General features: G+C 35.9%; 1 protein-coding gene and 1 pseudogene across 5 annotated transcripts in view; both read right to left on the reverse strand.

The window, feature by feature from the left end:
• Positions 1-24,959, reverse strand: part of RABGAP1L (RAB GTPase activating protein 1 like) — a 687,593-nt gene that overhangs the window by 553,949 nt on the left and 108,685 nt on the right. For all 5 annotated transcript variants that reach the window (XR_003794384.1, XR_003794383.1, XM_029228031.1 and 2 more), the window contains exons 9-10: positions 20,805-20,907; positions 17,161-17,327 (exon numbers count right to left, since the gene is read on the reverse strand). Coding sequence is in view for 3 of the 5 variants with exons in the window: in XM_029228031.1 (XP_029083864.1) it covers positions 17,161-17,327; positions 20,805-20,907 (270 nt within the window). In the remaining 2 variants the exon portion in view is untranslated. The remainder of the gene's footprint in view (positions 1-17,160; positions 17,328-20,804; positions 20,908-24,959) is intronic.
• Positions 509-1,326, reverse strand: LOC114898496 (annotated as a pseudogene).

Below are 24,959 nucleotides of genomic sequence, written 5' to 3' on the forward strand. Positions count from 1 at the left end.
GATGTACTCACACTCTCAGAAAAAAATCTAAAGTTAACAAGCTGGTTTACTAGGGAGATGGCCTTTGTTCCTCAGCTCTATCTCAGCATTTTATATTTGTGATTCTCAAGAGGGGAGAGAAAAAGAGCATATTCTCCAAAGGGGGTGAATTAGAGTCCCCGGCACTTCAGATCCTGCCCCTGGGGCCAGTCCTCCTCAAACCCCAGACGTATCACTGTAACTATCAACCTGTGGTAGAGATGGGAGTGTGCTGTGTGCTGGGGCAGAAGAAAACAGCTGACAACCACTGTTCTACATGAAGCAGGAGAACTGTATTTCACGAGTCACTAGGAAATATAAACTGACTGCCTAATACTGACGGGCTCCATCCAAACTGTCAAATATTACAAAATGAGAATTGTTTCAACAACCATTCAGCATGTTTAAGGACAAAATATATAAATTTTATATTATATACGTATTTTATCACATACTCAGTAAGGAATGCTGAGGTGCTTAATCCATCCAATAAAATTGAAAACAAAAATTTTACATTTTTCTGTCAGTATTCAGGATGCTGAAGGTGGATCTTGAACTCAGAATGATAAGTCAGTTTTCGAGGAAAGCCACATAATCGGTGAGTCTGGTTAATTGCTGTTCACTGGGGATGGGTGGAACGGGGGCAGGCTCTGAAAAGGGAATAAACCTGTTAAAGGAAACAACCAGGGCCCCTGCAACTGGCTTTCTGGGCATGACCATCCTTGTGGTGGAGTCGGCCTGCCATCCTTGTTCTAGGATACCTTTCACAGCCTCTTCCACGGGAAGTCCAACAAAGGCTGCGAAATCGTTGGCGATAATGGAGGTATATGCCTGAGAGACCAGGGAGAAGGCTCGCCTCCGGGTGGCATCTCTAAGTGCCTCCATGATTGGCTGGACCGTCTCAGACCACGGGTGAGCGCTGATGGTGGTATAGATCCCAGGGAAATCTCTCTGCCAGATTCTTTGTCCTACCGACCAAATTCCCCCAAGTTCAGAATTTGCAGATTTTATAGCAGGTGGTATTCTTTTCCAAAGATACCTTGCATTATTCATGTCATTATAAAGCAGATATAAAGCTAGAATCTGACCATACACTGGGGGGTGTAGCAATTCCTCCTGGAGCCCCGAGCTCCTGGTTCTCGCACTGATCCAGCAACTTTCTGAAACTAAAGGAACTTTCCGCCATCACCGCCACGGGCATTTTCCCGGCTCGTCCCGCCACCGAACCTCCCCGCCGAGCCGGACCTCAGACTGTCCCTATGTTGACTTTCAATCAGAAATAATATGGTACCTGACACATAGAAGGTACTCAACAAATGAGTGGAATGAATGACTAGACTAATGGTAAAACATGAATTTTAGAGTCAAATAGATCTGAGTCTGAACTCAAATTTCACTACTAATAAGAGTGTGCTCTTGGACAAAATGCTTAACTTTTCTGAGTCACAGTATCTATAACAATAAAATGGAAATAAACCACCTTAAAATTATTAAGAAGATTAAATATAACAATACTTTGAACATAAACCAAAGTGCTGGAACAAATTCATACTGCTATTATTGCAATGTTTGTACCACCATACTAGACTCTAAAGAAAACAAAATACGAATAATATAAATCTAACTTTACACGTAAAGGAACTAGAGAAAGAGGAACAAACAAAACCCAAAGTTAGTAGAAGGAAAGAAATCATAAAGAACAGAGCAGAAATAAATGAAATAGAAACAAAGAAAACAATAGCAAAGATCAATAAAATTAAAAGCTGGTTCTTTGAGAAGATAAACAAAATTGATAAACCATTAGCTAGACTCATCAAGAAAAAGAGGGAGAGGACTCAAATCAATAAAATTAGAAATGATAAAGGAGAAGTTACAACAGACAGCGCAGAAATACAAACATCCTAAGAGACTACTACAAGAAACTCTATGCCAATAAAATGGACAACCTGGAAGAAATGGACAAATTCTTAGAAAGGTATAAGCTTCCAAGACTGAACCAGGAAGAAACAGAAAATATGAACAGACCAATCACAAGTAATGAAATTGAAATTGTGATTAAAAATCTTCCAACAAACAAAAGTCCAGGACCAGATGGCTTCACAGGTGAATTCTATCAAACATTTAGAGAAGAGCTAATACCCACCCTTCTCAAACTCTTCCAAACAACTGCAAAGAAAGGAACACTCCCAAACTCATTCTATGAGGTCACCATTACCCTGATACCAAAACCAGACAAAGATACTACAAAAAAAGAAAATTACAGACCAATATCACTCATGAATATAGATGCAAAAATCCTCCACAAAATACTAGCAAACAGAATCCAACAACACATTAAAAGGATGATACACCATGATCAAGTGGGATTCATCCCAGGGATGCAAGGATTCTTCAATACACGCAAATCAATCAATGTGATACACCATATTAACAAACTGAAGAAGAAAAACCATATGATCATCTCAATAGATGCAGAAAAAGCTCTTGACAAAATTCAACACCGATTTATGATAAAAACTCTCCAGAAAGTGGGCATAGAGGGAGCCTACTTCAACATAATAAAGACCACATACGACAAACCCACAGCAAACATCATTCTCAATGGTGAAAAACTGAAAGCATTTCCTCTAAGATCAGGAGCAAGACAAGGATGTCCACTCTCGCCACTATTATTCAACATAGTTTTGGAAGTCCTAGCCACAGCAATCAGAGAAGAAAAAGAAATAAAAGGAATACAAATTGGAAAAGAAGAAGTAAAACTATCACTGTTTGCAGATGACATGATACTATACATAAAGAATCCTAAAGATGTTACCAGAAAGCTACTAAAGCTAATCAATGAATTTGGTAAAGTTGCAGGATACAAAATTAATGCACAGAAATCTCTTGGATTCCTATACACTAATGATGAAAAATCTGAAAGAGAAATTAAGGAAACACTCCCATTTACCACTGCAACAAAAAGAATAAAATACCTAGGAATAAACCTACCTAGGGAGACAAAAGACCTGTGTGCAGAAAACTATAAGACACTGATGAAAGAAATTAAAGATGATACAAAGAGATGGAGAGATACACTATGTTCTTGGATTGGAAGAATCAATATTGTGAAAATGACTATACTACCCAAAGCAATCTACAGGTTCAGTGCAATCCCTATCAAGTTACCAATGGCATTTTTTACAGAACTAGAACAAAAAACCTTAAAATTTGTATGAAGACACAAAAGAGCCTGAACAGTCAAAGCAGTCTTGAGGGAAAAAAAAGGAGCAGGAGGAATCAGACTCCCTGACTTCAGACTATACTACAAAGCTACAGTAATCAAGACAATATGGTACTGGCACAAAAACAGAAATATAGACCAATGGAACAGGATAGAAAGCCCAGAGATAAACCCACGCACCTATGGTCAACTAATCTATGACAAAGGAGGCCAGGATATACAATGGAGAAAAGACAGCCTCTTCAATAAGTGGTGCTGGGAAAACTGGACAGCTACATGTGAAAGAATGAAATTAGAACACTCCCTAACACCATACACAAAAGTAAACTCAAAATGGATTAAAGACCTAAATGTAAGACCGGACATTATAAAACTCTTAGAGGAAAACATAGGAAGAACACTCTTTGATGTAAATCACAGCAAGATCATTTTTGATCCACCCCCTAGAGTAATGGAAAGAGTAAATGGATTAATCTCCATAATATATAAACAGCTCATGCAGCTCAATGTTAAAAAAAACAAACAACCCAATCCAAAAATGGGCAGAAGACCTAAATAGACATTTCTTCAAAGAGGACATACAGATGGACAAGAAGCTCATGAAAAGCTGCTCAACATCACTAATTATTAGAGAAATGCAAATCAAAACTACAATGAGGTATCACCTCACACCAGTTAGAATGGGCATCATCAGGAAATCTACAAACAACAAATGCTGGAGAGGGTGTGGAGAAAAGGGAACCCTCTTGCACTGTTGGTGGGAATGTAAATTGATTGATACAGTCACTATGGAGAACAGTATGGAGGTTCCTTAAAAAACTAAAAATAGAACTACCATACGACCCAGCAATCCCACTACTGGGCATATACCCAAAGAAAACCATAATTCAAAAAGATACATGCACCCCAATGCTCACTGCAGCACTATTTACATTAGCCAGGTCATGGAAGCAACCTAAATGCCCATCGATAGACGAATGGATAAAGAAGATGTGGTACATATATACAATGGAATATTACTCAGCCATAAAATGGAATGAAATTGGGTCATTTGTAGAGACATGGATGGATCTAGAGACTGTCATACAGAGTGAAATAAGTCAGAAAGAGAAAAATAAATATCATATATTAATGCATATACGTGGAATCTAGAAAAATGGTACAGATGAACCAGTCTGCAGGGCAGAAATAGAGACACAGATGTAGAGAACAAAGGTATGGACACCAAGGTGGGAAAGTGGTGGGGGTGGAGGGGTGGGGGTGGGGGTGGGATTAATTGGGAGATTGGGATTGACATGTGTAAACTAATATGTATAAAATGGATAACTAATGAGAACCTGCTGTATAAAAATAAATAAATACAATTCTAAAAATCAAAAAAAAAGAATATAGGCATAGATAGAGAAATTAATATCTCTACTATCTACCTGTATTGTAATCCATTTAAATTATAAAAATAAAATTACTTTATTCACTGTTTTCAAGAATTACTTTTGAACCATAAATCAAATTTCGGGTGCATTTTCAAATCATTTAGCAAATAATAAAATGTAAAACTGTCTACTACATTAAACATAGAAAAAAAAAGAAGAAGAAGACAGCCGTGGAAAGTTAAATGGTTAGGTTTAAACCAACCAAATTTTTATTGCATTTCTGCTATATTTAAGAAACAAAGACCTCAATCCCTAGAGCAACCATTAAAATAATTATATAAAGAAATATAATAAAAATGAAATACTAACTGTTCAAATAATCCAAAAGATGACAGCAAAGGAGAAATAAAGAAATGTAAAATAAGAAACAAGTAGGAAACAAATAATAAAATAGTAAACTTAAATTTAAACATATCAATATTTATGTTAAATATAAACTGCCTAAACAATTAAAAAACAAAATTCTCAGATTATGTTTAAAAAAAGACAATTATTTTCTGTCTACAAAAAACCCACTTTAAATGTAGTGACATAGGCAAGCTGAAGGTAAAATGAGCTTAGAAGACATACCACAAAAACACTAATCAAAAGAAAGCTAAAGAGACTATATTAATAAAAGACAAAGCAGACTACCAAGAAAAAAAAAATCACTGCGTATAAAGAAGGACACTGCACCATGTTGAAAGGATCAATTCAACAAGAACACATAAGAATCTTGTAAGTGTATGCACCTAATAAGAGGCTTTCAAATATATGAAGCAAAAAATTCAAAGAAATGAAAGGAGAGGGACCAATTCACATTTATACTTGGAGACGTCAACATTCCTCTCACAGTAATGAAAAGAAGTTTACAAAAATTCAGCAATTGAAGTATAGTTGATTTACAATGTTTCAGGTATACAGCAAAGTGATTCAGTTTTATATGCATGTGTGTGTGTGTGTGTGTGTATTCTTTTCCAGATTTCTTTCCATTATACGTTATTACAAGATATTGAATATAGTTCCCTGTGCTATACAGTAGGTCCTTGTTTTTATCTAATTTATACAGTAGTGTGTATCTGCTAATCCCAAATTCCCAATTTATCCATCCCAACTGATTATACTTTGATTTAAATAGGTTCAAATCAACATGCATCTTCAAAAGGGAATTTTCCTTTTATGCTTTTTAACTCTAATAACTGATAAAAGACTTTGCCTCCAACTGAAAGGAATGTTAAGGCACCTGAAAGCAAAGAAGAGATTTGAGAGGAGGATAAAAAAAAAAAGTTATTTTAACATTAAACCTATATTTAGCCCAGAGCCCATAGAAAGCCTAAATGAGGCCTGTGCTAGGAAAAAGATCTAAGAAAGGGCAGCTACTTCTACTTCCAGCCTGGCTCATGCTCCCCTAGAGAGGAAAGAAGAGGTGGCTCACTTTCCGCTATTAAGGGCCAAGCCACAGGAGCTTCTGAGAGCAGATAAGACTGTGATGACCTTTTGTCATTCCCTAAAACCTACCCTTTTCTTCAGACAAGCCTCCTCCCTCTAAACTATCTCTTGACTGAAAACACAAAACAGGATGATAGGCTCTGGAGAACAGACTTGTCAAGAGAGGAGCTTTTCCTCCCCCTTAACACTTGACCTCCAGTCTTACTTTAGGTCTCTTGGACATTACAACTCTGCCTCTCATTCCTCTACAACTTCCCCTTGTAGGGGAGCAAAATTTGCCACCCCAAAATGTCTCTTTGGCATGCAAATTATTTAGAGATGGAACAAATCAAGGCCAAAAAGACTCAGGAAAAATCTTTGACCTTCCCCCTAACTGCCTAAATTTAGATAGGGGGCCTGTTCCTGGAATAGAGCTGCAATAAGAGATGTCTGCTAGGTGTGATGGGGATAGGTGGATATGGGCTAGGTGTGATGGGGGAAACTGAGCAGGGCCTAGAGATCACAGTCCATTCTGTGTCCCATTGTCTCTGCATGGCCCAGCAAACATCTATTTACCAAATATTTTCTTTTCCGTCTCCATGTGAACTGCCTTTTTTCCCTCTAAGTTCTAAAACACTACCCCCAACATCCTCTTTTGTCTTCAACTGAAGATGGTATTGAAGGAAGAGCTTCAGCCATTTTGGAGAATTACTCAGTTTTCCTGGGTCTCTACCATGTATACATGTTACTAAACTTTTGTTTGATTTTCTCCTGTTAATCTATCTCATGTCAATGTATTCTTAGGCCAGCCAGAAGAACCTAAAAGAGTAGAGGAAAATTTCTTCTACCCTAACACCCTTCTCGCCTGTTTCATGAGACTTCTCTTTTCTGAAGGTAAATTTTATTCCTAGCAGATGCAAAAAAAAAAACCCCAAAAAAACAGGTAAAGTACTTGGAACAGTGCTCAGCACATAGTAAATGCTATGGAAGTGTTACTTCTGGTACTGTTTTGTGCTGTTAAATGATATAACACTTTGAGGCATGAGATAGTCTAACCTGTGGTACAATACGAAGAATAACTAAGAAGCAAAAGTGGCTTCCACATCCTATTCTAGTGCTCTTCTAGAAATCTTTCTGGGCAAATAATTATGTTAATAACAATAAGGATAGCAAGCATTCAATCCTGGCAACAACCCAAGCTCATCCCTTGAAAGGTCTTTTTCCCCAGATCTTCATTTGGTAAGTCCCCTCTTGTCACTCAAGACCTTAGACATTTAAATATCACTTTCTTACAGAGGCCTTCCTTGACCACCCAATATCCACCAAGTCATCATAGCACTCTGTTACTATCTGCTATCTTGCCATTTGTTTGCCTGCCCGTCTGTCCCCTCCATGTATCTTCCATACATAGAATGTAAGCTTCATGAAGCAGGGACTTCATCTGCAGCATTTACCACTATATCCCCAACGTCTACAATAGTAATCTGTCAGAGCAGGCACTTAATAAATGTTGATTTAATTAATAAGTAAATGAGCAAACAACGCTACATGGTAGGTATTATGTTTACCTCCATTTTACATATGAAGAAGCTGAAGCTCATGCACACAACTACCAAATGACAGAATGGGGAACTAGCCTCATGCCTACTATCAGAATCAAATCATTAATATTTGGGGTTACCCTTTTGTGTCACTTTACAGTCTACAAAGTGATAGCACAGACAGTATCTTACATGCTAAAACATACTGCAGGGGAGCAGAATTTGTCACCCCAAAATATGCCACATTAGCATGAAACCAAGCAGGACCCTGTGGGGCCCTCTAGGGCAGGGGTCTCCAATCCCCGTACTAGTCCACAGCCTGTCAGGAGCCGGGCCGCACAGCAGAAGGTTAGCAATGGGTGAGTGAGCGAAGCTCCCTCTGCCGCTACCCATCGCTCCCCATCGTTTTCATTACCGCCTGAACCATCCCCCCACCCCCACCCCGGTCCGGGGAAAAACTGTCTTCCACGAAACCAGTCCTGGGTGCCAAAAAGGTTGGGGACCGCTGCTCCAGGGTACAAATCCTTTCCATGTTCCCCATTTCTTGTTTGTAGGAAATAAGCTTCATTCAGCCTCCCAGATCTTCCCTGAGTACCAAAGGGAAAATTCAAACAGTTACTAATTAGGGAAGCGTGGGAATGCAGAAACAAATGAGGAACAGTCAAGAAACAACAGTGCAGCATGGGACAGAGACGTGGTTCCTCCTCAAGGAATATACATAAAAACATATCTTTGAGTTCTTCAGCAGGAACTATGGCCCCCCACCCAGGTAGAGCACCAGATTCCTGGAACACCACCCTGTTACCTCACCACCAACCAATCAGAAGAAAGTCTGGACACAGTGGAAGATAATACAGACTCTGATCCCCTCCCCAAATGATTAAATGTGATTAACTTCCCCTTTCCCCATTTAAAAAACTTTCATGGTCAAGCAGAATCTTAGGAGTTGGTTCTTGGACATGAGTCTGCCTTCTCCCCAGGTTGCCGGCCTCCTGAATAAAGCAACCTTTCCTTTCTAAACGAGTATTGGCTTTCGAGCGAGTATTGGCTTTCGAGCTTGGCTTTCGAGCCGGTGGGCAGCCAAACATGAGTTCAGTGACAAGCATAAGGATTACTATTTTGAGCTAAAGACAATCAAAACCTAGCAGATTCAGGAAAGCTCTTTTACCTCTCCCTCACTTGCCTAAATTTACAGAGCAAAGGAAGAGAGCTATTACCAGAGATAGCTTCTTACCTAAGAAACTTACCTGTACAGCAGGGCAACCTTTGTTTTCCAAACATCTCCTCTCCCTTCCTGTGAATGGCCTTCCTCCCCTTTGTATCCATAGATCCCTCCCCTTTCTTTGGCTCAGGATGGTATGTAAGTTTCAATTACCAGCAACCTTTTGTGTCTTCATATCTTTATGGTGCTCCCATATGTACATAATTAAATTTTCCTCCTGTTAATCTGTCTTATATTTATTTAAATATTAGACAAGCCAAAGAATCTAAAAGGGAAGAAGGGAAATTTTTTCCACCCCTACAATATTCCCTCTCTGCTGTTATCACAGAAAACGACTCACATATACCCTCAAAGGAACTCCTTTTAACCATAACTTTGTGTCATTCTACTACTATTGTCCCTCCTTTTTCTAAACCCCACAGCATTCTATACATTATTTTCACCTAGTATTTATCATAGCCCTCCTTGTAAAATGGTAATTTTTATATATTTCCTTATTAATAGGAGGTGACACAAAGTTCCTTTGGGGATAAGGTTGTATTTTAAATATCTTATCTTTGCTGTGCCACTACAATAGATATTATAAATTAACTTTGAATTAACTTGACTACAACAGTCATGGAATTATTTGTGCTAAAAACTTTTTATAATTCACTAATTCAAATGGCATAGAATTTTAGACATGAAAAAAAAATTCAGGAATACTATTAACCCACATACACTATGTATCTACACTGGAATAGGTGATTCCTTCTCAATCAAATGTAAATTTCACTATGTCTTTTTAGGTCAGATGCTCCAATAACTAAACATAACTTAATTTGTTATTATTATTAGAGTTTAAAAATCTCCATAATAAGCAGCAACACATTTTTTTCAGAAAATTTGTTCATCATGATAATCAGATATGCTAATAGAAATTATTTAAATTATTTAAACCCTACTAATTCTACAACATGTGCTTTGTATTTGAAGAAATGTCAATCTACACTAAAACATGTTGTGCTGGCCTCAAAATGTTCTGGATTTCCTAAACTAATCTAATGTAAACAACATTTCTTAAGAGTATCTTTAAAATGAATATTATATAAGCATTTCTTTTTTCATAACACTGTTTTTTCTCTATAATTGCCTCAAATTGTTCTTTGTAGTTTATCACACATCCCCAAATTAAGCAAGAATTCAAGAACCACCCCCTACACGTTTTCAATGCTGCTGACTCGGCTGACCCCTTGACAACTGAACTCTGTTTTTTACACTAACTTCATCTAAGCAGCTAAATCTGCTCCTATTTTTCTTGAAACTCTATAGTATTCATAAATGCCTAATTTATAAAATAAAAGATCACTGAGTTCAATGAAGTTAAGTGCTGCATTTTCCAAGCTCCCATCTCCATATGCTTCTACTCTTTTATGCCTAACATAACTGCTGTTATCAATTTTTACTACATTTTGGCACAAGCAAAAAGTAGAAAATACTTTTATGAAGAACAACACAGCTAAAAATGTTGCACACCATTACTGTGAACAAAAGCAGGTACCTCTGTCCATAAAAAATAATTTCATTTCAAAATTTCAAACAAGTAGTATTTTAAGAGTAACACCATAGTCTTAAGTACAAGAATATTATCTGGACCTAAAGTAAGTATATCTGACTATGAAATAAGCAAAATTTCATTATTAAATATCAATTAGGTTGCTACTTCCCCATCATACCCAAGTAGCTCTTCCTTGTCATATTTTTCTCCAGGTGATAAGCCTTTTGTTTTATTTATTAAATCTTCAACACACTAAAAGTCTTTAGATACGAGGATCATTTATTCCTCACTAATAGGCCACTTGGTAATGTGGCCTTGGTAATGTAGTAATGTGTAATTTCTTAAACTCCACAAATGAAAGACAAGGGAAAGGAAAGCTAATACTTAATGAAAGGATCCCAAGTCACTGTGCTTGCCATCTTGCTTTTCTTAACAACTGGCATATTACTTTTTAAGTGCATTGCAAAAGAGTTTATGTACATAAGGATTCTCTCCTTTCTGGCTTACAAGTTCAAATCTTTAAATACTAATTTTTCAGAATAAATCCTTTTCAATCAACTAATAACTCCTCAAGTTTTCAATGAAGGCCTGTAATAACTGACCTACTCTCATTTCAGTACCCAGAATGAAATACTGCTTTATTCAATTTTATTTCCTTTGATGTAGTCTCATAGTAAGATACACCCTATAGTACAATACAAAGCAAATCTGAAAGTAAGCGGTAACACCTAAATGTCTTATCGTTCTTTAGGCAAAATACAACCAGAAGAATATAAAATTATTCTATGATTTTAAAAATTATAAAACAAAACAAAAACACTACTACAAAGGTTATAACTTTCCTATCAAAGAATCCTGCCAATAAACATCTTATGATGGGACTCACAGCATTTATTTTCAGTAATAGGAAAAGGAAGAAATAATAATTCATCAAATTACTTCTTAGGCAATTTATTAGTGTAGCAACAGGTGATGTCACTATAGTTTAAAGTTATGAGTATCTTCAATATGAATTCATTTTGGGGTACTTCAAAACTGTCATTTTAAAAATCACTTTGAAATGACAGAATAATAATTAATAAGCACACAAAATTGGAAGCAGCAGAACCTTCCAAAATTCTAATTTTGCTTTCAGCTGTTTTGAAAGTCCTCCCATGAATTAATAAATTTTTTTAAAAAAGAAAATATCAAGTGATGCATAATTTCTTTTTTATTGAGATATAACTGACATATAACATTGTGTAAAGTATACAACGTGTTGATACATTTATATACTGCAATACGATTACCACTGTAGCATTAGCTAACACCTCTATCATGTCACATCATTATCATTTCTTTTTTGTGGTGAGAACAATTATGATCTAGTCTATTAGCAACTTTAAAATTTATAATACAGTACAGTCATTCCTTGGTATCTATGGAAAGATTGGATTCAGGACTCCTCCATGGACACAAAAATCTATGGATGCTTGTGTCCCTTACATAAAATGACATAGTACAGTTGGCCCTATGTATCTGCAGGTTCTGCATCCACAGATTCAACCAACCAGGAACTGATCCATGGACTGATCCACAGACTGATTAATGGTTGACTGAATCAACCCTTGAGAAACCCGTGGAAAAAGGGCACACTAGACTGCTGACTACAATCACTAAGCTGTGCATTAGACCTCCAGAACTTTTTTATCTACTAGTTGCCAGTCTGTACATACTTTCTTAACTATACTATTTCTGAAGAAAGAAATTAGTTCACTTTCAAAATATCTGCTATGCCATTCCTCTAAATGTTGGCAACAAAAGGTTTTCAGCACTTGACTCCATATTTTGATGGGTATTCATTCAGCAAAATCACTAGCAGAGGGTTTGACTTCCAAACCCAGGAAAAATAGGAGAGACTGAATTTTCTAAAATTCTAACTTTGTATATAAAAGTTGTACATAAAATAAAGTGTACTCTAATACTTTGGATTTGTACCCAGCTTCTCTTTTGTTCCCAGTTGCAGAGGTGAATTATGACATTTTGTCTCCCATTCAAGCCTCAATCAACTGCAGTCTAACTTCCGCCCCACTACTCCTCTGAAATTGTCCAAGTTTTACAGTCTAAGATCTTTGTCTCTTATTTACCAATCAAATCCTTAGCTAACCTTCCTGACGTACCTGATGCTTAAGGCATTCTCTCCTGCAGGAAACAATTTCCTCCCTCGCCATTCCTGGCCTCGTGCTCTTGTGATTTTACCCCTAGATCTGTGCTTATCCTTCTACATTCACTTGGCTCAATCCTCTTTCTATACCAATCTTCAATGTCTCCCCATTCAACACTTGGCCACCTACTCCTAGTCATAATTCTCAAGCTTTAACCACTTTTAAAATCTTTATTTCCCAAGCTTAGGATACAAATATCCAACTGCTTACTAAACCTAAAAGTTCCACAGAAATGTGAAATTCAGCATATCTGAAACTCCGCTAGCTTTCCTCATGAGGCTCGAAACATTTCTCCTTGAAAGTCTATTTCTGTAACAGGGAAAAGCTAAATGGGACTCCAGGTTCGATCTGCTTCTTTGACTTTAACCTTTGCTTTTTGTTGCTTTTGTTATTATAATCATACATAATGGCCTGCCTCAGGGAACCCTGCCCCTCTGCCTGAATGTTAAACTAAAGTGCCTCTGTTCAGTTCAAAGGGAGACAACCTCACCCCACCCACCTGTGGATGTCTCAGGAAAGAAGAAGAAATTAACACATCCCCTCACAGAGGCTGGCCTTTCCACAGGGTATTTGCAAAACTTATGGCCTTTTGACTTTACTTACTCATCTCCTCCCCTTCTCTGTGCTATAAAAGAAGCTGGCATCCAAACCCCGATAAGATGGTTTATCAGAGACACTAGCCTGGCATCTTCTCCATCTGCCGGCTTTCTGAATAAAGTCGTATTCCTTGCCTCAACACCTCGTCCCCGATTCACTGCAGCGAGCGGAGAAAGCTTGGACTCCGTAACATCTCAATCAAAAGGATCAACAAGCACCCAGTCACCTGAAAGTAATCCTAGACCCCTTGTTTTCCCTCAACCTCACGTCACATCAAACACCAGATCTTGATTCTTACTTCCCTAAGGCCTCTCAAATTCATCTTTTCTAGTATCCCCACTGCCACAGCCTTTCTTCACGCCATCATTTCTCATCTTGGCCACAATAGCCTTCTTACTTCATATTTATTTGCCTCCAATAGCAATATCTTTTTCATTACTGTCAGCGTGACCTTTCCCAATTATAAATATAGTGTCATTCACAGCTTAAAATTCTCCCAACCTGAGGATAAAGGACTAAGCATGGTAATGACCTACCTATTCGGAATAATTACCCACCATGCCCACTGATGCTTCGGCAATATCTAATTTCCTACAGATCTTGAACATATCATGTTACATCCGAGTTCTACGACCTGACTCAACTCTTGTCTCTGACTAAAATGCCCTCCTCTGCCTTACCACACTCCAAAATCCTGACCTTTCTACCAGTTAGTTATTCAGTTATTGGTTCATTTATTCATTCATTTATTTTAGGCTTAAGAAACAAAGGATTCTGCCCAAAAAGAATAGAGACTAGATAGAAGAGAAACAAGTATTAATTAACATTAATAAAAACAATAATAGCTAACATTTACTGAACATGTACCAGGTGACAAGCACTGTCCTAAAGGGCCTTACATGAATTCATATTTATTCATCATGACAACTGTGATACTGTGATATAATAAGAAATATATATTTTGGTATTCATCCTGGCTCCTGAAACAGTGCCATAGCAATAAAGGTGAAAGAAACATCTTTTGTTGTAATATTTCGTTTTTATCCCATTTCTGAAATAGTTCCAGAGCAATAAAGGTAAAAGGAGCATCTTTTGTTATTCCTAATGAGTTTCTTTCAACCGCACTTGAATTTTGTTAGAGGTGACTTTTGGAAAGCCCCTGAGGGTATGGGGGGTGGGGGAGAGATGGATGCTAAAGGAATCAATCACATGATAGAAGGCTGGAACTTTCAGCCCCACTCCCCCAACCTCCAGGGAAGGGAAAGGAGCCGGTACTTGAGTTAATCACTAATAGCCAGTGATTTACTCAATTGTGCCTACAGAATGAAGCATGCATAAAAAACCCTAACTTAGGTGTTCAGAGAACTTCTGGGTTGGCGAACACATGGAGGTACTGAGAGGGTGGCGAGCCTGTAAAGGGCATGGAAACTCCATACACCTTCCCCCATACCTTGCCCTGTGCGTCTCTTCTAGCTGGCTGTTCTAGAGCTGTATCCTTTTATAATAAACTGGTAATCTACTAAGTAAACTGTTTTCCTGAGTCTGTGAGTCATTCTAGCAAATTATCAAACCTGAGGAGGAGGTTGTGGGAACCTCCAAGTTATAGCTGGTTGGTCAGAAACACAGGTGACAACCTGGACCTGCAACTGGTGTCTGAAGTAAGGAGGAGGGGCACAGTCTTGTGGAACTGAGCCCTTAACCTGTGGGGTCTGTGCCTACTCCAGGTAGTTAGTGTCATAATTGTATTGTAGGCCATCCAATTGGTGTCCAATTGGAGAATTAATTGCTATAGGAAAAACACTCACCCATCTGGTGTCAGAAATGAAGTGGTATGAATAGTAGTAAAGGAAACAGAGTTTTCTTTTAACAACTCTTGAGAAGTTAGAGGGAAAGTTATAACCTTAAAAATTAAAAGATATTAGGAAAAAAAGTTTTAAAAAAATCAGTGATATAATCTTCATATGAAGAAACTAGAAAAACAAGTTAAATCCAAAGCAGAAAAAAAAAAAGGAAATAAAAAAGAAAGCAAAAGGAATCAACAGAAGATAAAACAGAAAAACAATAGGGAAATCAATGAACCCAAAATCTGTTTCTCTGGGGGGGGAATAAAATCAGTAAAATTAATAGACCTCTAGCTAGGCTGATAAAACAAAAAACAAGAGAGAATATATAAATTACCAATATCAGAAATAAAAGCAGATCCTACAGATCCTACAAACATTAAAAATAAAAAGGTAATATTTTAAGCAATAAATTAAATATCCTTGATTAAACTGAAGATTCCTTGAAAGACACAAATCACCAAAAATGACTCAAGAAGAAATAAAAATAATAATAAACAGACTAACACAATATCTACTAAAGAGATTAAATTATACCACTAAAGTTAGAAACCATGTTCTTATCTGATATTCATTTAAATCAGTCTCACATTTATTAGAGCTGAATATTACAAGTGAATCTAATTTAATCTTTTTATTTCACATGAAATGGCCTCAAACAGTATTTTTAATGTTTTAGTACTAAGAAATTCTTAACTCATGGTACTTACCACTCAGTCACTCAACATCAGTAGTTTTAAAAATACGAAAATAACATTTAATAATAAAAATCCACTCTAATATATATATTCTTGAAATTTATATAAATATATAAATTCCAGTACTCTTGTTTATCTTGCCATATATATTATATATATATATGAAGCTAATTTGGGGGGGCAGGGCGGGAGGGGGGAAACTAACTTTTTATCAAGTCTCAAGGAAGAAAAATTCACAGCATAATAATTTATTAACTGTCACTAGAATGATGACAACCACTTTGTATACAGCTCCTTTATTCACTCTTATGCAACTCTGAATAATCCTTTGGCTCAAAAGGACAAACGAATTCTTTGACAGTCATTAACAATTAAGCTACCAAAAAAAAAAAAAAAAAAGAAAAGAAAGAAAGAAGGGAGAAAAATATCTCAGAATAAAACATGAAAATATGCTCAGTACACTAAAATTTTAAATATTGTTCATATTATATTCATCAGAATATGCTACAAAAACTAAAAGAAAAACACAGTCTACACAGTAATAAAAGCTGTGTCAAACCACAGCTCTAATAATTTTATGCAAGACGAAAACCACAACAATTTCAAAGCATCTAATATATGAAGCCTAACTGAGCAATGACAAGTTTTTTTTAATGTGAAAATGGTTAAGTGGCTTCTATGTTCACTGAACTGATGCTTGTTTTTACCACATTACATTTTGCATATTATAGTATATGAAGCAACAAGCATTTTTTAAACTTGGGAGAGAGGGAGCACTAAACAGGATGAAAAGGATTTACATCACTCAAATAGAATATTTTACTCTGATTTCATAAAATGGACACTACTAGAATTCAAATTATTTTTCACTGTTACCTTCTTCCTTCATTACGTAACAAAAAGTGTATTTTACCTATTAATATTGCCTAATTTAAGAACTTCACAGAAACCCTAATTTTGTTCATTTAATATTAAAATAATTTTATAACCTTACTAATAAGTCAAACAACACCTTCACATATTATATAGGTAGAAATAACTATAACAATTAGTCATGTATTACTTCATAATATTTTTACTATTATTTATAAAGATATGATGTTTCTGTGCCCTTTCTTTTTGGTTTTATGTAATTTTATATAAAAGGAAGAAAAGCTGTTTTAGATATAGATTCGCTATTTCTATTAAGTATGTTGATACTTTACAGGTACACATTACAGGTTTCTAAAACAAATTTCTACATAATTATTACTAGTATTTTTTTTCAATTGACATTACCTACACATGGATTTTTCAAATACTCTGCTAGTTGACTCTAAATATCATTTGATTATCTGAGGAATTCTATTGCTTTTTATTGTAATTTAAGAAAGTATGTTGGCATTAAAGAAAAAATGGTGGAAAAAATGCATTATGTGAGAAGAACAAAAAGGTCCTACCTGTTTCAACCTCATGAAGAAAGTCTCCGTGAAAGTCTTTCTGCTGAAATACCAAAATCGCTCGTTTGCAGGGTACACGCGTACTACTGTCTCCAGGAGAAAGCGGACAGGCTCCACCACCTCCGTGACTACCATATCCACTGCCACGGTCATGTACACTCGTTTATCTGCAGTAGAAATTTTCTGTGTTTTATGCCAGCTTTATTATTACTTATTTAAGAAAACAAAGTTAAAGGATTAAGGTGCTTTTTTTTTTTTTTTTGCGGTATGTGGGCCTCTCACTGTAGTGGCCTCACCCGTTGCAGAGCACAGGCTCCGGACGCGCAGGCTCCGCGGCCATGGCTCACGGGTCTAGCCACTCCACGGCATGTGGGATCTTCCCAGACCAGGACACGAACCCGTGTCCCCTGCATCGGCAGGCGGACCCTCAACCACTGCGCCACCAGGGAAGCCTGGATTAAGGTTCTTTATACTCCTATTACCTGCTATGTTTAATTTTAAATGTTTTATTGTCACTTAGATTAAATAGGTAACCAAGTTTCCCAAGTATGTTTCTCAACACTCCCGATCCCACCTTAATCAAATGTCCAAATCTCCTCTGACAACTTTAATTTCTCATTCTCAAAATCAGGCCCTTAATATAAAAATAAAATAAAATAGAAATTTCAGAATGTCTATTACACTATCTTTCAGGTTTAAAAAAAAAAACTGGAAAATCACAAAGATCTGCCCTTTCATTTTATAAAAAGAGATACTAGAAATTATTAGGTCTGTTTGATGAGTTGCATGGGAAGGACTGTCAAATCAGAAGAGATGCTCAACCTTCATTATGTTAAATTTGTTTGGGAAAATGTTATTAATATTTCAATGTTGTATGCTTTAAGGGAAGTCCCCAGAGATTTGTCAGTACCCTCATTGTCCATAATACATATTAACCATCAGGAAAATCACTGACCAAAGCTCTAATGTGTAATTTTCATATATATATACTCTATATATAACATATAAAATACGCTATATATACTCTCTCTATATATAACATATAGAGTACACATACACATATATACTCTCTCTACATATAGAGAGTATATATACACACTACATATTTATAGTATGTATATATATTTTATATACATAAAATATATATCAGAGTCCTGGCAAGTGCTTTTAGACAACAGTATACTGTTACCAGTCAAAATTTCAGTTACTATTTAAAATGTTTTCTTCACCATAGACTTCCTCTAATTTGAATCTAGACTTTCTAGACCAGTGTCTATTCCTTTTCTTCAGTTTCGCTATGATAGGTTGAAATATGGATTTCATTTTATTCTATTTACCCTGCTTGAAATTCATTGGGATTTTTGAAACTGTGGTTTGTTTATTCCATATCATGTTGTCACTTCTTCTTCTTTCTTTTTTTTTTTTTTTTGCAGTATGCAGGCCTCTCACTGTTGCAGTCTCTCCCGTTGCGGAGCACAGGCTCCGGACGCGCAGGCTCAGTGGCCATGGCTCACGGGCCCAGCCGCTCCGCGGCATGCGGGATCCTCCTGGACCGGGGCACGAACCCATGTCCCCTGCATCAGCAGGCAGACTCTCAACCACTGCGCCACCAGGGAAACCCCTCTTCATTGTTTTTAAAATATTTTTAAAATTTATATTGTCTACCATTTTCAGTTCTCAGTTAAAGGAAAGTTCAAATAACCAAGCCCACCATTAGAAGAAACCTTCAATACTGTCTTTTTAACCATTATACAACACTTATACTCATCAACTACACTCCTATTAATATCATTAAACTCAACAAAAAATGTATTACATTCGTACTAAATACAAGCATTCTATCTGCCAATTCAAGAGGAATTAGGATTCTCTAGACATTGTACTTGACCTAAGGACCTTATAAAGTCTCAGGGGAATAAAGTAGAGGGGTTAGGGAAAATAACAAAACACAGAATACAATATACAACTTGATGTAGTGAAAAGATCCAAGACATTTCATCTCTCAGGGCTTCAACTTTTGTAGTTTTGATTCATGACTCCTCTGAGTAATTTATAATTTCAAGAACACCATTTAAAAATGTAAGAAATTAGGTCAACATTTTTGTGTGGCATATGAAATGATTTTAAATTTAAAACACATTATCTTTTGCATTAGAATATTATTGTAATATAGTACTATGTAGTTTCTTTTCATTGAACAAATAAATTTTAAAATATGTATTTTTTTAAATACATAATTCTTTTTTATTTTTTTACTATTATTATTATTTTTGGGCCACACTGCACGACATGTGGGATCTTAGTTCCCCAACCAGGGATCGAACCTGCAACCCCTGCATTGGAAGGCAGAGCCTTAACCACTGGACCACCAGGGAAGTCCCTGAAATATATTATTTTTAACTGAGGACCAAATAGGTATTAAAATACAAAGTGAAACTGAACTATGTGTTACATTAAGAACAGGTAAAAAGTGCTTTTATAAGTTATTATTTGAAATTTCTATATTTTACTTCAAAATTATCAACTGGCTTATTTTTTCCATTTTCACGTTGATTTTCTGAATGATTATAAGGAAGAAGTTTACAGACTGGTATTCACAAGCCTGTATCCAGAAATAACAAACTGTGGTGTAAAAATTATTTATTCCTAATATATGAAAAGCTAAATTTTACATAATCATCATTATTTTTCTCTCTTTTAGCCCTCAGTTTGAAATAGCTTGATGTGTAATCAAATGCATGCAATTTATGGAACTGGTAAATACTTTTATTAAGGAAATTCAAAAATAATTATCATTTAATGTTCTTCATTAATATATTTCCATATCAGTATTCACAAATGCTCCCGTCTTTAACCAAAAGTCTATTGTGGGTATAAAGTAAATAATATAAAACTAAAGATCAAACAAGCTGATCCATTATTTTCTCAATATAAATTATTGGTTGAATCATAGTAAAGCATTTAGTAGAAGATTATAACTCATGAGATAAAACTAAATTTTAGTTTAAAGGCAGATGGTGGAGGGGAAAAAAAAAAAACCACATGGGCAATTAACAGATATCTGGATAAAGTAGGAATAAAAATAAATACAATGGGAAAAATGACAAATGAGCCTACTTACCATCTATAAATTCTGTTCAACACTAACATATTAAACAAAATGAAAAGGTAAACAACTTGGAAAAAAGTATTTGCCACAAATGAAATCCTAAATATACATTACTAAGTTCCCGAAGGTCAAAAGACTGGAATGAATAATAGTAAATGAAAAGATATAAGTAATCTGTAATATAGAGAAAAAAAGTTAAAATATAGTTATCAGAGATGCAAAAATTCCAGAATTTGCTTCATCATTTCTTTCATATTCTTCCATCATTTCCCCCTTAAATAAAACAACTCTATAATGACATATGAAACACGAAGCCCAAATACTTTCTTAACATAATGTAATAAAATTAATGCACATATCATCAGGGGGCTTTCTTTTGAATAGTGGAGGTTTTCCCCATAGATGTATAAAGCATGAAAACAAGAATAATTCCATTTAAAATGAGCACCAGAATTTTTTTTAAACATGGCAAAACAATATTGTCCATAATGTAAATTTTGAAGTAAATAATAAGGAATTTTTTAAGAAAATTCACCTTTTGGGGTTTCTTCATTAAGTGCCAGAAATATTGGTGCATTGGGGTTCCACATGCCGGTGATAACATAAGCTCTCCCATCATAGCTCTTTCCCATGGATTCCTATAAAAGTTCAAACAGGAATCACTGAGAATATATACATCAAAAAATCATCATTTTAAATTATATCTTACTTTAAGCAATCCAATTTATTAAAATTTGAATTCACAAACAGGGGACTTATTTTCTTTGTAAATTTTTTTCATCCCACAGAAGCATTTCTTTAAATATTAAATTCTCCTACAGCTTTCTCCAGAGTTTCTATTTAGAGACACATACTCTTGGATAAAAGGAGGTATGCCCTTACATGCTGACTCACAAAAACATAATACTGGTATGAAGTTATATTTAACTTTATCTTAGGCTGGTTGTCAAAATCTCACATACCTACACATACAGGATATAGGAAGTTTCTATTAAAACTGTATTACGGATCTCACTGAAGATAGTTAAACTGAATTAATAGCTAATCACAGGAAAATAGGTTAGGATTTTTCTTCTAATGTTCTAATTTTTAATATATTCTTAAAATATTAATGTACTTTATCACAATGAATACCTTTAAAGTTAATACTTTTATTGCCTATATGCCAGATATAGGTACACTTTCTAACAATCATAAATCAATATTAGGAGACTAATACTGGTTTGTAATCAGCACTCAAGGTAATTAACTATCTTCCTCTACCCTCATACTTATTCTCCTTCTGTTCTCTCCTTCTCCTCTTCCTCTTCATTTCCTCCACTCCTTAAGACTTTTACCAAGCCAGCTCTTGACTCTCGCTAAAGCAGCAACTCCACAACTATATGTGGCCTTGAAAGCAAGGCAACACATAGTTTGTGTGTGTGTGTGTGTGTGTGTGTGTGTGTGTGTGTGTGTGTAGTGTGGGGGAGCTTAGAGGTTGTCCCGTGGAAGAACAGCACACGCATACAAATATGTGCACGTGCAAAAGAGTATTATCCACAGTACTTTCAATTTTCTGTACCGATTTCCTTATATTATAAATGGAGAGTGCGAAAAGGGTCAGACTAAAAATAAAAGAGAAAAAACTTTTTTTTCAATATTTCCCCCACACAGATGCTTCTCTGAATCCCTATGAAATTATTGTAGTCATTTGGCAATTACTATGTACATTTTTCTAGTGTACTCGTGATATTTCACTAATCAGATTGTATAGCTTAAGTGCAGGGACCCTGAATTCCAGAGGTGAAATACACTCAGGGCCATGTAAAGGAAAGCCACTCAGTACCTCCAACACATTTATATATTCATATCTTTCTCTCTCTCCCTCACTCCCTTCCATGTGCCTATCCTCTCTCTCTACTGTCTAATTAGACGTTCAGAACAAGAATGAGCACCTGACCCAAAAAAGCCCAGTCCATTTCTGGACAAGAGCTCGTGCTATGCTTGAGTCCAAAAAAATGAGCTAGACCAGTCAAATTCTTTCTTTCAATTAACAAATACCAAGGAAAGTGGGCAGTTAGCAGTGGGGCTGAAAGGTTTTGATAAGAAGTCAGGTGATGTCAGGCCACATACAAAACGAAGTTATAACAGAATTTAATGTAGGGAAAAATATATAAAGAACAGCAGAGTACTAGGAAACTGCTAAGTGGTAAGAGAGAAATGGAGAAAACAAACACCGAAAAAATCCTTAAAAATAATTAATCCTGTAGTCAAAAAACAAAGGCAGATACAAAGGAAGCAAGTTGAAGGGGAGGAAAGAGAAGGGCAGAGAAGAGGCAGGGAGGGAGAGAAAAGGGCAAGGAGGGAGAAGGGGAGGAGAGGGAGAAAGAGGGAAGAGACGGAAAGAAGGGAGGCAGGGAGAGGGAGAGAGAAGAAGGTGCAGAAAGACAGGAGGGGGGGCGCAGCACCAGAGGTTGAGAGAACAGGGGCAGCAATAAAGAGTCTCACAGAAAGAGTAAGCCCATGGCAGGAGAGGCAGACAGGAAGAGACCAGATAGAGACCACTTTGCAGGTTTAGGTACAATTTCATGAAGATCAATAACCTCTTTTGCCTTTAAGGTGCTCTAAGTGAATCTTTGTTTCTTGTAACCAAAACAGCCCAACCAAATTAAGCATATTTTTATTTCTTTTTAGTCCTCACAACATACAACCACAATAATACTGTCTTACACATCAAAAGCCCTCAATAAAAGTTTCTCTTTATCAAGTCATTTTTGATACTGAACTAGACATTTCTATTACATAGCCTGGCTTGCTCCCATCCCCTTATGAAGATACTGTCACAATCTTTGCTCTAGACTTCTTTCCTGACTCCTCTGCATGCCCTGGCTCCCCCAGGAAGGCTGACAAGATCAGGGACATCAGGTAAAGGACATCTGGACGACAAAAGCCTCTGCCCAAACTAGGCCAGGCTGGAACCACCAGATGCCCTCTTCTTAAGAAAATAAACTGGGAAATATAATGAGAATATGACACTTTGCAATGGAAACATAAGCTGAAGAATCATGCTAATTCATACTAAGCCATGAATGAACTACTGTCAAGTTATGAGTAAGCTGAAGCTATGAGGTCAAGTAGGCAGACAGCAGGGTAAAGCACACAGATGGCATCAGAAGGAGGAGATAACACAAAAAAATAAAAATAAAAAATGTAAGTTCATGCTAATCCATCCATTCATTAAACAAATATGAGCCCACTGTGAGTCATGCTCTATACCTGTGAGTATCCAGCAAGGAAAACAAAACAAAAATGGTCCTGACTTTATGGAGCTGACAGGCTAATGATTTCCAAACAGCAGTTTGTGACCCATTTGTGGATCATAAAATCAATTTAGTGGATTGTGACCAGACTTTTTAGTCAAGTAGAGGAAAAAAATTGCAGATTTCATCACACATGTAAGGGTTAAGAACTGTTTCATAAAAATTTTACTTTAGCTTTTTTTATACATAAAGATTACAAGTATATTGGATTACAATATAAATTTTATTTCTGTGAGTCCAGCTACTAGCCTAATGTCAATAAATAGTTAATTGTGAAGATCCACAAACTTTCTGTGGCGTCTCTAGGACTTTTTTTTTAAATATTATTTTATTTTACCTGCTTCTGAGTTTTTCTAAAAATGGTATTACATTGTTTTTAGTCTTCTGTGACTTGATTTTTTTTTTTAACATCTTTACTGGAGTATAATTGCTTTACAATGTTGTGTTAGTTTCTGCTGTATAGGACTTTAAGTTGTGCTCCAGTTCCATGAAATCTGACTCTACCTAGTTTTCAGCTTTTTGGTACATTCCTGTTAAGCTTTTCCTAGGTATCAATGGCTATGAATCAAAAATTCTCATTTCCTTATTCCTACTACAAGTATCTTCACCTCTCACTCACTACTGGGAGAAAATTGAGAGTCTGTCATCTGTACCCACAAAAAAACCTAACTAATTTTATTTATATATGATTTTATTTACAGACTATGTATGATATATATATAAGTAATTTGGCTATTTGACTAAAAAATATATTTCATTTATAAGTATAACTTTCTCTTTCATGTAGATTTTATATTAAACAAAATTTATAAATTTATAGAAAAGTCTCAGTTCATCTGGCTTATTTAGCATTCAGGGAAGAAAGTCAGCATTGCTTAAAAATTATTCAAGTCAAATAGAAAAGTCTCACAAATTCTGAAATTAAATATAATTAAACACTTTTAAAGTTTGTCAGAATAAAGTGCAAGGTGAAATTTGTTTTCAAAGTGTACACTATTTGGATGTCATAGAAGAAAAAGTATTAACATCTGGCTCTAGAGGGCAGAACTAAGACTAATTAGGCAAAGTTACAAGGAATATGATTTCAGGTGATTACAAAGGTATAACCTGTAATAACCAGAACTGTCCCATAGTCTTCATTATAAGGTAACAAGTTCCTTTTTATTAGATGTAATCTAGCTAAAGCTCAATAACCGTGTATTAAAGATAGCATGAAGATTAATAGCACTGGTAATAACAAATCACAACTGCTCATAATTGTACATATAAACCCTCCAACTTGACCAACTATTTGTGGCACAGGTAAGCCCACCGCTCTTTCCAGGAGCTTCAGTGCTGACAAGTCCTTTGATATCAATATGGACTCTTAAAGGTGGAGGGCTGCACCACAA

The sequence above is a fragment of the Monodon monoceros genome, unplaced genomic scaffold (genome assembly GCF_005190385.1).
Source record: "Monodon monoceros isolate NGI ecotype Baffin Bay Population unplaced genomic scaffold, NGI_Narwhal_1 Super_Scaffold_18, whole genome shotgun sequence".
Classification (NCBI taxonomy): Eukaryota; Metazoa; Chordata; class Mammalia; order Artiodactyla; family Monodontidae; genus Monodon; species Monodon monoceros.